The sequence below is a fragment of the Mustelus asterias genome, chromosome 3 (assembly GCF_964213995.1).
Source record: "Mustelus asterias chromosome 3, sMusAst1.hap1.1, whole genome shotgun sequence".
In the NCBI taxonomy this organism is placed as follows: Eukaryota; Metazoa; Chordata; class Chondrichthyes; order Carcharhiniformes; family Triakidae; genus Mustelus; species Mustelus asterias.
The window spans coordinates 31,002,835-31,016,667 of NC_135803.1; the positions used below are offsets into that span (position 1 = coordinate 31,002,835).

At 40.7% G+C, this 13,833-nt stretch overlaps 2 protein-coding genes across 3 annotated transcripts in view; one reads left to right on the forward strand and one right to left on the reverse strand.

Annotated features, from left to right (window-relative positions):
* The window catches only part of ttc14 (tetratricopeptide repeat domain 14), a 57,987-nt gene that overhangs the window by 43,207 nt on the left and 947 nt on the right, over positions 1 to 13,833 (forward strand). The window contains exon 14 of one of the 2 annotated variants that reach the window (XR_013496762.1): positions 13,651 to 13,781. The gene's annotated coding sequence lies outside the window, so the exon portion shown is untranslated. Of the gene's footprint in view, positions 1 to 398; positions 1,104 to 13,650; positions 13,782 to 13,833 lie in introns of those variants that run through there. The other variant, XM_078206922.1, reaches the window with a different exon arrangement.
* ccdc39 (coiled-coil domain 39 molecular ruler complex subunit) overlaps positions 1 to 13,833 on the reverse strand; it is a 69,513-nt gene that overhangs the window by 631 nt on the left and 55,049 nt on the right. Inside the window, exons 15-19 of the mRNA XM_078210092.1 lie at positions 10,395 to 10,554; positions 9,074 to 9,180; positions 8,640 to 8,780; positions 7,858 to 8,037; positions 6,638 to 6,724 (exon numbers count right to left, since the gene is read on the reverse strand). Coding sequence (XP_078066218.1) covers positions 6,638 to 6,724; positions 7,858 to 8,037; positions 8,640 to 8,780; positions 9,074 to 9,180; positions 10,395 to 10,554 — 675 coding nt within the window. The remainder of the gene's footprint in view (positions 1 to 6,637; positions 6,725 to 7,857; positions 8,038 to 8,639; positions 8,781 to 9,073; positions 9,181 to 10,394; positions 10,555 to 13,833) is intronic.

A 13,833-nucleotide genomic window follows, 5' to 3' on the forward strand; every position in this document is an offset into this window, starting at 1 on the left:
TGCAGTTCAGACAGATTTGGCTCACCAAGCAGTCCTGTCTTAGAGTACAGCACCAAACTTTTCCACAAATAGTCCTCCACAAAAAACCTTCTGTAAGGATTACTGGTTCACTAAATTAAACATAGGAGCTCCTCAGAGTTTAGTGTCATGTGAAAGGAGCTTTATTTGGATTTAACCCAGTATATTTTTTTACCATGCCTTGATCAGCACAAATTCATCAAATACAAGAAGCCTGGTAACCAATAGATCAATAGATCACTAGGAGACATTGGAGAAATGCAATCTGGAAAAGATCAGAAGCTTTTCTTCACAAATATTATTCTTGGTTGCTTGTTATTTTAGATGTTTTGTTTATGAAATAGCCTGTAACCATAGATTTTATATTTTTGTTTTAATAGAACTGCTCTCCATCTGACTGTGAAATCCAAAAAGTCTACATATTTCCCCAGTAATGAATCATAGAATCCCTACAGTGCAGAAGGAGGCCATTCAGCCCATCGAGTCTGCACCGACCACAATCCCATCCAGGCCCTATCCCCATAACACTTGCTCGTCTTCCTGACTCTAAGGGGCAATTTAGCATAGCCAATCCACCTTTGGACTGTGAGAAGGAAACCGGAGCACCCGGAGGAAACCCACACAGACACGGAGAACGTGAAAATTCCACACAGACAGTGATCCAAGCCGGGCATCGAACTGAGGTCCCTGGCGCTGTGAGGCAGCAGTGCTGACTACTGTGCCACCATGCTGCCCTATAATTTTGCCATCTGCCACGGGATTTGAACTCTGGTCCCCAGATCTTGCTCTGAGTCTATGGTTTAACAGTCTCGTGGCAATGCCCACATCACCACTTGTAATTTTGTAGTTGAAATTATATTGCAGATACATTCAGCATTGGTTGCATTGTTGCCTCTTGAGTCAAAAGGTTATGGATTCAAGACTTTAGGCCTATAATCTGGACTCGCACAGTACTGAGAGAAGGCAGCATTGTTGCCTCAACTGGATATGAAAGAACAACAAGTTAATAAGTTCTTCCAGAATCAGGCTTATTTATGAAATATGTCTGTTCCTACTCAGCCTATTATTAAACAAAATTATTGATGTATTGTAGATTTCCTTCAATTTTCCCTTTGGACTTGAATAGAAAACAGCATTTTCTTCAGTTAACCCACAACATACAAATAAGTACCTCACCATCTGCCAAGCAATATCTGGAATACTAATTAACTCGATTCTTAATTTCCACTATACAAAGGTTTTGTTATAACCTTGGTTCATTATCTCATGTTGGCAGCTGTCCAGTGCGTGGAGAAAAAGAGTATTCCTACACTTTGTTTAAAGAAAACTTTGTGTGTAATTTTTAATAGGCTTTTAGCCATATTTTATCAACAGGTCAGAGATTACTTCAAGGTGAAATTTCTTGCTTTTTGTATTTGGTACTGTTCTTGACTATTCATCTCTGATTAGCAAAACTCAAAGTGGGGTTTATGGCAGAATCAGAAGGAGCAGATTTAGAATTGTTAAATGTTACAGCTTGCACTATTGCTGCAGGAATAGTCAGAGCAATGAGATTCCCCAGAATCTACTGAAAAGGCTAACTGAATCTATGATCACAACAATACAGGTTTGCACAAGATTTTTGCAGGTTTCAAATGTTTGGTTTGGGGATGAATAGAACCATTAATCTTTGATTGTGCTTTTCTAATAATATTGAAAGAATTCTGCAATATTGACTCCGCAATGATGGAGGAAGAGCAGCATATATGCAAGTCAATATGGTATGTGAATTGGAAAATATAGAATGCTGGCATGTATAATTGCTCTTGTCCTCAGTGGTACAAGTTAACGGCAGGAAGTGCTGTTGAAATATTTCTAAAACTTGCATTTCTAGTGTGTTTTATGACCTCTATGTACCCATAATGCCAATTTTTTACTTTTGAAGTATTGTTACTTGTAATGATAGAAACACAGCAGCCAACTTGCACAAAACAGCAATGACCAGATCACCTGTTTTGGGTCTTAGAAATACATGTTTACCAGGAGAAATCTGCCCTTCCAACTTAGAGGCCAGTTTAATGTCTTGCGTGAAAGATGGCACTTTTTATTCCTTTACGGGATGTGGATGTTGCTGGCTGGGCCAGCATTTATTGCCCATCCCTAACTGTCCTCCATTTCAGAGGGCATTTGAGTCAGCCACATTGCTGTGGATCTGGAGTCACGTGAAGGTCAAACCAGTTAAGGATGGCAGATTTCCTTTCCTAAAGGTCATTAGTGAACCAGATCGACAATGGTTCTAGATTTGTTCAAAATAAAATTTCACCATCTGCCATGGTGGGTCTGGTCCTCAGGTCTTGCTCTGAGTCTCTGGTTGACCAGTCTAGTGGCGATACCTACGTCACCACTTCCCCTCCAACAATATCGAACTCCCTCAGTATTGCATTGAAATGTCTGCTGAGATTATGTGCTTAGGTCTTTTAGGGAATGCATCTATCCATGACAGCATAGGTAGGAGTGACCACCGCACAGTCCTTGTGGAGATAAAAGTGCTGGGCCATCAGAAGCAGTATGCAGTCACAATCTAACCTCACGGCCAGGCATATCCCCTGCTACCAATACAACCAAGCCAGGAGATCAACCCTGGTTCAACAGAGTATGCAGGAGGGTATGCCAGGAGCAACACCAGGCATACCTAACAATGAGCTGTCAACTTGATGAAGCTACAACAAGAACAATTTGTATGCCAGACAGTGCCAAACAATTCCATAACCAACAGATCAGATCTAGGCTCTGCAGTTCTACCACATCCAGCTGTGAATGTTGGACAAGTCTAGGCTCCACAAATATCCCCGTCCTCAATGACTCAGGAGCCCAGCACATTAGTGAAAAAGATAAGGCTAAAGCATTCGTAACAACACAGCCAGAAGTACCAAATGGATGATTCACCTCATCCTCCTCTGGAGGTCCCCAGTATCAGTCTGCCTGTCTTCAGCTAATTCAATTAGTTCTAAATGATATCAAGAAATGGCTCAAGGCACTGGATACTGCAAAGGTTATAAGCCCTGACAATATTTCAGCAATATTACTGAAGACGTGTCATCCAGAGCTTGGCACACCCACTAGCCAAGCTGTACAGTACAGCTACAACACTGGCATCTACCCGGCAATGTGGAACATTGTCCTGGTATGTCCTGTACACAAAAAGAGCAGGACAAATCCGACCCGGCCAATTACTGCCTCAGCAGTTTACTCTCGATCATCAGTAAATTGATGGAAGTGGTCATATTAAGGGGCCTTATTAATCAGCACTTGCTTAGCCCAGGGTTCTGCCAGGGTCATTCAGCTCCTGACCTCGTTAGAGCCTTGGTTCAAACATGGACAGAATAGGTTAATTCCAGAGGTGAGGTGAGACTGCCTGTCCATGACATCAAGGCAGCATTTGACTGAGCATGGAATCAAAGAGCCCTAGCAAAACTGGATTCCATGGGAATTGGGGAAACCTTCTGCAGGTTGGATTCATACCTGGCACAAAGAAAGATTGTTATGGTAGTTGGCTTTCAACATCTTGGCTCCAGAACAAGGAGTTCCTCAGTCGTGTACTAGGCCCAACCGTCTTCAAAATTGGCCTTCCTTCCATCATAAGGTTAGAAGTGTGGATGTTTGCAAATTACTGCACAATGTTCAGCACCATTCATGACTACTCAGATACAGAAACTGTCCATGTTCAAATGCAGCAAGACCTGAATAATATTCAGACTTGGGCAGACAAATAGCAAGTAATAGTCATGCCAGGCAATGACTATCTCCAAAAACAGAGAATCTATCGCTCCTTGACATTCGATGGCATTACTATCATTGAATTACCCCCACTATCAACATTCTACTGGTTACCATTGACCACAAACTGAACTGGACTAGCCATATAAATGCTTTAGCTACAGGAACAGGTCAGAGGTTAGGAATTCTGCAGCGAGTAACTGACCTCCTGACTCTCCAAAGACTGTCCACAAGTCAGGAATGTGATGGAATACTCTCCATTTGCATGGATGAGTGCAGCAGCTCCAACACGACTCAAAACTCAACACCACCCAAGACAAAGCAACCTGTTTGATTGGCACCCTATCCACAAACACCACTCCCTCCATCACCGATAAATAATGGCAGCAGTGTATATCATGTACAAGATGCACTGCACAACAAGGCTCCTTAGGCAGCACCTTCCAAACGCACAACCACTGCCATCTAAAAGGGAAAAGGCAGCAGATATATTGGAACACCACCACCTCCAAGTTCCTCATCTTCCTGACCTGAAAATATATCACCGTTCCTTCACTGTCATTGGGTCGAAGTCCTGGAACTCCCTCTCCAACAGCACTGGTGTGTGTGCCTGCATTACAGGGACAGTAGTAGTTTAAAAATGCAGCTCACCACCATCTTCTGAAAGGCAGTTATAGGGATGGGCAAAAAATGCTGACCGAGCTAATGATGCCCACATCCCATAAATTAATTTTTAAAAAGTCTGGAATGAGTCTGAAGCTCATGAATTTCTAACCCAGAGGCAACTCATCCAGGGCTTTCACTGGGGCAAGTTACTCCAACATATCTGGTAGGTAGTATGTACTGCAACCACAATGTGCCACAAATGGAGGAGACAATATTGAATCCTGTGAAAGTGGTGCCAGTCAAGCAAACTTTTGTGCTGGGTAGGATTGAGCTTGTTGAATATTGTGGCAGCACACATCGAGGATAATGATAATTAATGGGCTATAGATTAGACTTGAGTAATGTAATTGCACCTTTTTTGTTTCTTAGCTCTATTGAAATAGATTTTGGCCTTGATCCCTCTGGGACATCCTCTCCCTCCAGCACTACAATATTATCCTTCTTCAATACAGCCATCCCACCCATTTCCCTATGTTGAATATCTTGTGTCCAGTAATATTTAATACCCAGGCTTCCTTCTGTCTTTATTGCAATATCATCATATTTCCACATGGTAATCTGTGTGCCTGTAACTCATCAATCTATTTACCAGTCTGAGCAGTCACATTTAAATTTAGTTTTCCAAGTTCAATACTTTCATGTTTATCAGGCCAGGAGGCTACTTTCAAGCATTTGGTTGTCTTGATGACAGAAACAGGAGACCACATGTATTATGTCATCAGCTCCCACCAGTATACATTACTACCTAGAAGTTCCTGGCTTTGATCTCCCTTGAAGACAATGGACAGCGCTCAACCAAATCTGTACTGGGCGGGAGCAATCCATAAATGGAGAATCTGAAGTACCTCTGTCATGAACCTTGGACCATGCAATACATCACATCAACCTGTCCGTAAAGATTTGTTGCCTAATTTCTCCACTTGACATTTCAGTGCAGTGGATAGCCAAATTTGATATCCTATTATAAGCTTAGTACTTCCCAAGTAGGTTTATATGTCCTCAAAAATGCTAATAAATATTTTATCCAGCGAAAACTAAGAAAAACAGGTTCGTTCTAAATGCACTTTGTAACTATAGGTTATGGATAAAATCTGGCTCACTATTAAAAGAGCCTAGATCATACAAGCCTACTTGGGCAAGGTATCAGGAGTGGCTAAGATGAAATCCTATCCTATTAATTTTTCACTTTATTGATCAGATAAAACTCTGCATTAAGAAAATCAATTTTTGCACGAAGATAGTGTGCCTCTGAGAATCTGAAGGGTTATGGCACGATTTGTTCCATTTGTTACACAGTGTGATTTTTATTACATTATTGACATGGAATCTGAGTACACTTTTTAAATTTGTGGACAAAACCAAACTGGAGGAAAGGAAGAAAACAAAGGAAGGTTAAAACAAAATACAAGAAGACATTACAAGCTTGCAGAGGATCTAATTGGTGAATGAGTTTCAATATAAGTGTGCATTTTGCTAGAATAAGGAAACCGCATTTTGTTTGGATAATAAGAATCCATGATAAATTGCCCCTTAGTGTGAGGGAGACTAGAAGGGTAAATATGTGGGGTTACGGGGATAGGACCTGGGTGGTCAGTGCAGGCTCGATGGGCCAAATGGCCTCTTTCTGCAATGTAGATTCTATGATTCAAATGAGGTACAGAAGAAATGGGATCTTGAGGAAACAGAGCAACAAATCACTAAAAGCAGTGATGCAGGTTAATAAGACCAATTTAAAAAATAAATGCAGGTATTCACCAATAAATCCAATAGGGAATTTAGGAGAAACTTCTTTACTCTAGGTTCATTTGAATATTAAATGTGCCACTACAAGGGGTGGTTGAGGCAAAGAGCATACATGCATTTAAGGGGATGCTGGATAAGCACATAAGGGAGATAACAGTGGAAGGGGATGCTGACTGTGTTTGAGGAAGAGCGATGGGAGGCAGCTCGGATACAGGATGAATGCCACCACAGACCATTTGAGCCAAATGGCCTATCTTTGTGTTGTAGATTCAATGTAATTAAGCAACTTAAATCTCTTCCCTCACCCCTATATTAAAAAATCCCAGTTTCAGTCAGGGACCTGATCTGTGAGGAACTGTACCATAAATTAATATTTAAATAGGCTCTTACTTGGTTGCAGCATGCTTGCCCAGAACGTATCTATATATGTTTACTTGCATAACACTAACCTTACGGATGATCCAAAACTGCGAACAGATGGTGTTCTTGAACTGTGCTGACTACTTGGTGGTGTAGGAGCAGTTGGTAATGGTAAACAAGCCTAAATTAAAGTATAGACAATTAAGTTTTACTGAATTCTAATGAGTGATTTTTAAAAATTTGTTCATTGGGATGTGGGTGTCACGGTTGGGCCAAAATTTATTGCCCATCAGTGAGGACGTTCAAGAGTCAACCACATTGCTGTGGGTCTGGAGTCACATGTGGGCCAGACCAGATAAGGATGACAGATTTCCTTCCCTAAAGGACATTAGTGGACCAAATGGGTTTTTACGATAACTGGCAAAGTTTTCATGGTCATCATAGAATACCTACAGTGCAGAAGGAGGCCATTTGACCCACCGAGTCTGCATCGACTATCTGACGGAATATCTTACCAAGGTTCTCTCCTCTACCTCGTCCCCATAACCCCACATAATACATCTAACCTAAACACTAAAGGACAATTTACCATGGCCAATCCACCTAATCCTTATCTTTGGATTGTGGGAGGAAACTCACAGGGGAAACGTGCAAACTCCACACAGTCACTCAAGGCTGGAATTGAACCCGGGTCCCTGGTGCTGTGAGGCAACAGTGCTAATCACACTGCCACCATGCCACCCATCATTAGACTTTTAATTCCAGATTTTTATTGAATTCACAATTCACCATCTGCCATGGTTGGATTTGAACCCAGGTCCCTAGAGCACTACTCTGGGTCTCTGGATTGCTAGTCCAGTGATAAAACCATTACGCTACTGCCTCCTCCTCCTCGCCCCCCCCAACCCCCAACCCCCCCCCCCCCCCACCCCCCCCCCCCACCCCACCCCCCCCCCCCCCCACCCCCCCCCCCCCCCCCCCCACCCCCTCAACTGTTTTTTTCTTAACAGGTTTTTCACCACATGTATAGTTCAAAATATAATTATTTTATAAATATTAAACCAAATTATAGCATAATTGCTTTGTGAAGTATTAATCAATGTTTATCTAATGTCAGAAATAGGAGGAAAGTCCATAGCTGTAATTGTAGTTTCTGAACGGCTAAATTTGAATTTCAGAGGGAAATTATTTCATGATTATTAAACTAAGGTGTGCATTCTATTTGTACTGTGCTGAAATTTTAAACTAGATTAAGTCCCAGTGAAAAATTCAATACATAAAAATTTAACTGCTCAATGTATTGATCTGTTTTACCTGGTCAAAGTAAAGTTGAAGATCTGCAGCCAAACTTGGACAATCATCCATTGCATCTGCTAATAGCTTATTCAATGATCTATTGAAGTCTCGTAGTTCACGAAGATGAATATCTTGCTCCTCTTGGGTTTCTCCTGTGCTTTTCTTGGCAGAACGAATATCTCTGACAACTTTAGAGCACTATTTTGAAAATTGATTCAACATTCAGAATTTTTTGTTAAGCAGTATAGATCTAGGATTAATAGTAAAACAAAGGAAATTTCACATAATTTCATCAGTGCTAGAAAATGTTTCAACAATTATTTCCATTATAGCAAATTACTTGTTTCTGATAAAATAATTTAGAGGAAAATAATTCTGAAAAAGAATATCAGGATATGTCTCTGCAAAGCAAGTCACAACAAGAATTAAATGGACAGAGATGGAAATTTAAAACAAAGTTGTTATTTTTCAGTTTGATAAATGGCTAAAGTTCCCTAGCTTTGCTTGTCTGCTTGGTGTCTATAAGTACTGTATTTTCCACTAATAGATATTATACACAATTGATATTAACTTACTTGAGCTGTCAGCATGTAACCTATTTTTCCTTTGTCAAACACCAATATTGTTACTGAATATTAAGATCTTTATTTTGCTGTGAAGCACAATTAATGATTAGCATGGTTTAAGCTACTTGAAGACATGCCAAATTGTAATATACAATGGGTTCAACGTGTGAGAGCAGTTTGAAAGAATATGACATTGAGACAATGCTACAAACAGGAATATTTAGATTCACGCACATGTTTTGTCACCCTTTCCAGTTTGAGTTTCTGATCCTCTAACTCCTTCACGAGATGTACAGTTTTGTCATGTTGCTCTTCTGCCATCATGTGGAGTGCTGATTCTTCCCTTAACAGATTGTCTGAGGTGTTTGTCATGGTCTGAGGGAGGAGCCATAAATTAATCTTTAATTCTGGGGGAGGGGATGGAGGATAATTGCAAAGAATTTTTTTTATAATTTTAGTCTCATGCTTTTTGTGATTTGTGAAATATATCCAAAATGTTTACAGTTTGATCATCCGGTCCTACCAAATGGGGTGGGCAAGCTGTGTGAAATGCCATAGACTTCAACCTTCAGAGTTGTCATGAGAATATAATTTATCTGAAGATGTTCAAATGAATACAATTTAATCAGCTTTCCAGTGTTGGCAACATCATTATTTTAAACCATTACCTGAATGTCTTCTTGAAGCTCTCGTATTTGCCTGCGCTTATATCTGTATTTTTCATCAATGGCCTTTTTTTGTTCCTCCAGCTTTAGTTTATCCTCAAATTCTTCACCTATAGAAGTGTAAATTATTTGAAAGCATTGACTGCAGTAGTTACTGATTTTTGCAAAGAAAATTTTCCGTGCAATATAAGGGACCAGAACTTGCTGGACTCTCCATTAAAATGATTGTAACAGCATGAACTTGCTGTGTTTGCTCACTAGTTCATCACTAAAAACAGCTGGAAAAGTTGGGGCCGATATTAACAGAGCAATGAACAATGTGATAATTATTGCTGAACAACCTCTCTGGCTCGTTAACTCATTTTACAAGTGTGGAATTGCATTTCCTTAAGAAAATTAGTGTTGCAGATTTAAGCAATTAAATTTTTAACTGTTTCTGTCTATCTGTCTTTATTTTTCTCCCTTAATGCCATATATTTTCCAAACTTTATTTTGCCTTTAGTACTTCATTTAAAAACTAATTTTAATTTGCCCAAAGGTTTGGGCTCTGCATGTTTCAGTGAAGATTCTTCAATTTGCTAAAATAAAATAGACTATAATTGCATGTAGATTGTGTGGGGGCAAATTGATTATACCCATATTTGTATAGGGAAGCACATGCCCCAACTGGGAGGCCTGAGACTTCCACAAAATTAAGCCTTGAACCTTTGAATAATTCAGAGGAGTTGCCAATGCCTGTGGCTGCTCCAGTGGTAGCACACCCAATTCCAGCATCATCCGGGATACGGGAGATGTTCATGGGCTGGTAGCAATTGTTGGAAGTGCTTTGGAACTGGAAGGAGCAATCCCTTTGGCTCCACATCCAGCTTTAAAAATGTTCAACTTGCATTTTGATGGTAGTTAGCCACATGCCCTTTGCTTAGGGCAGCCCAGTTTCTAAGACGGATCTGAAAACAGGTGCGAGACCACTCAAATTATGCAAATGATCAAATCCCAGTTTTAGGCCTGAAAAATCATCTTGTCTAAATAAAGGTCTAATCTGTTTTAGACATCCTTGCTGCACTGGAGACAACTGTAAATTTGCTGTTTCTGTCCGTCTTTACTCTAGAATTGGATACAGTCAGGTTCAACCTTTCATCCTATATTCAGAAAATGGAAGGTAGTTCTCAAGTAACCTTGTACCTTATGCATAACCTCCATTTTTCTTGGAATTATTTCAATGATACATAGCATTAGCAAATATGAAGTAGGAATTTTGTATTGCTACTACAATTTAAGAAATAAAGCTATCATTCTCATTTGCAAGCTGTGGAAAAGCACATACTTGTTTCTGTGACCCTGTTGAAAGATTTTTGGTATGTTGCATTTTGATTGTTGAGCAGTTGTAATGTATTCTCCAGGGCTCTTAATTCTTTTTCACCTTTGGAAATTTTAGCATCAAGCTCATCTCCCTGTCTTTGAAGTTCCTCTCTGTCCTGTGCAGCCTAAATGCATTAAGGCAAAAGAAGATGAGTAAAATTCTTGCATCAATATCACGCATTAAATTTCAGAAATGACTTGATTGTTATCATGGCAATCATTTTGCACAAAGCAAAATCCCACAAACAGCGACAATCATTTATTCTGTTTGCTGTTGCTACCACCGAAGGAATGTTTGAGAATTTCAGGAAAACTCCTAGGTCTTGAAACAATACCATGATGTCCCCCTGAAACATTGGAAGAGGTAGACGGGACCTCAGTTTATTGTTTCATGGGAAAAATGGCATTTCCGATAATGCCGCTCACTCTCGGAATTGCATTGTAGTGTCTATCTCCAAGTCTCGGGATAGGAATCGGAAAGTACAAAGTTCCACAACAACCATACATAACAAAAGCACAGATAAGGAGGAACAAGTGAATATAGTGTGTTTGAATTTTTAAGGTGCCACACACAAGGTCCATTACATAGAATTCAGACTCATGACATTTGGGAAGTAGCATGGATCAAGGATTGGTTAATAGACAGTGTGATGACTTCAGCCAAGCTAATATGGTTGGCTTGCTAGAGTATGAACTGCCTGATGAGTCCTAATTGATGGTTAAATCAGGGCGCCTCATGCTCCCTATTTAAAGCAGGTATGTCAGACTCCCAGCTGCATTCAGCAGGGAGCAACTGGAGACCTGGCTGTGTACAGATGTATGGTGTAAATAAAGTAACTTGGTGACAGGACTTTCGCCTCCATGGAGTTATTACAGACAGAAAGCAGAGAGTAGGAATAAACCAGGAGGTTTGGTAGGCTACTACTAATGGGATACCGCAAGGATCAGGACTTGGGCTTGAGCTATTTACTATCTATATTAATGACTTCAATGAGGAATCCAAGTGTAATGTACTCCGGTTTGCTCACTATATAAAATTTGGTTGGAAAGTAAGCAGTGGGGAGGATGTAAGGAGACTGCAGACGGATATTGACAGTATGGGTGAGTAAGAACATGGTAGATGGAATATAATGTGAAGTTATCCACTTACGTAGGAAAAATAGAAGAGTACAATAATTATTGATGGCGAAAAACTGAAATGTTTGCAATCAGAGGCTGGGATTTTATGCCTCCCCTCCACCCCAAACCCCCTGCAGTGGGTTTCCAGTATTGGAGGTGATTCGCCATTGGCCGCTTGTGGGATTTTTCGGTCTCATTGATGTAAATGGCCATTTTCGTTGGGACCAGAAGATCCCGCCAGTGGGAAGGGCTGGGAAATCCTGTCCAGAGTGACCCAAGTATACTTGTACATGAATCACAGAAGTTAATATACAAGCACAGCAAGCAATTAGGAAGGCAAATGCTATGTTAGATTTTTGTTGCAAAGGAACTAGTGTATAAGCGTGAAGAAGTCTTACTACAATTATACAGGGCATTGGTAAGGTCACCAACATCTGGGGCTAGATCTTGCATTTGCACATTCCCACCAGCAGATCTGAAGGGGGGAGCAGGGAGAGAGGGCACGTTAAATCCAGCAGGTAGCCTTCCCGTAATGTGCCCACCTGCCCTAACCTGCCCAAACTTTTATGAGGGGCATCAGAAGTGTCAAGCTACTGACCCATCCTTGAGGCTATTGAAGCACTTAAGTGACCAATTAATGGCAGAGGAAGACCCAAGCCCTGCAGGCAGTCTTTCAACACCCTGTAAAAAATCTAGCCTCTAGAGTATTGTGTGCAGTTTTAGTCTCCTTACCTAAGAAAAGGCATTTTGTCCTTGAGGGAATACAACAAAGGTTCACTGGATGAGGGGATTCTCTGTAAGAGCTTATTGATAGGCGAGATGCTGAGAAAATGTTTTCCCTGGCTGGGGAATCTAGAACATGGGATCACAGTTTCAAAATAAGAGGTTGGCCGTTTAGGACTGAGAGGGGAGAAATTTCTTCATTGTAAAGGTTTGAACCTTTGGAATTCTCCACCCAGGAGGCTGTGGATGTTCAATCTTTGAAAATGTTCAAGACAGAGGTGGATAAATTTTCAGATGCTAACGGATATAGGGAAATAATATGGAATGTTGGAGTTGAGGTAAAATATCAGCCATGATTTTGTTGAATGGCAGAGCAAGCTGAAATGATCAAATGGCATACGTGGGTCAGCTAGTCCTCAGTCAGCAGGCAGCATTGGAAAAGCTACCATTCTGTAATGCTCCTGTGAATCCACACACTTTGAGTTTTAAATATTTCATACATACAAATTTTTCTAAATTGGGAAATCAAAATACCAGTTATGCAAAAATTAAAGTATTTGATTTTGAGGACTGTTCAAAGAAATTAGCAGAAACCATTTTTGTAAGTGCAGCATACTTAGGAAAACAGGTGAGTTTGGTCCTATGGTTCCTTGAGCTATTCACCACTGAGGTTTCCTCATCTCGCGTTTGGCAAAATGATTATTAGTCAGCAATTCTACTCTTGCTGTTGGGATGGTGAACCAAATGCACCTTGTTCCTTCTTCATCTATGAATTTAGATTTGATCCTGATTTTAAAACTTTAAAGTAGCCAACATAATTTTTAGGGCTTGGATTATTCATTGACTAATGAAGTTGTTCTCATGCTAGAAAAGTCTGTAATCCAAAGGCTCATTATCTGATTCAGAGGTAGGAACAAGATCTGTTAGCAGACCAGTGTGTTGAATGTTAGGACATCAGTATCAATCCACGGTTCCCAACCTCAGCCTGGCAATCACAGGTGCCAGTCTTCAGGCAATGCAGTTTATTCTGCGTAATAGCAAGAAATAGTTTTTTCCCAGGGTGGAAGAGTCAATTACTAGGGGGCATAGGTTTAAGGTTCGAGGGGCAAGGTTTAAAGATGTACGAGGCAAGTTTTTTTTTACAGAGGGTGGTGGATGCTTGGAACTCGCTGCCAGGGGAGGTAGTGGAAGCAGATACGATAGTGACTTTTAAGGGGCATCTTGACAAATACATGAATAAGAAGGGAATAGGTCCCTGGTAGGGTAATGGGTTTTAGTTCAGTCAGGCAGTGTGGTTGGTGCAGGCTTGGAGGGCCGAAGGGCCTGTTCCTGTGCTGTAATTGTTTTTGTTCTTTGTTCTAAATGTCTGACGGTAACAGTGCAGCAGAGGCTATGGACATTTACAGCATCCCAGCTGTACTACTGGACGAGTGCTGCAGACCAGCCATGCCCCCTAGCCAAACTGTTCCAGTACAGCTGCAACACTGCCAAATAGTGGAAAATCACTCAGGTATGTAATATCCATGTTAAGGAGAATAAACCCAAACCAGCTAATTCTGAAT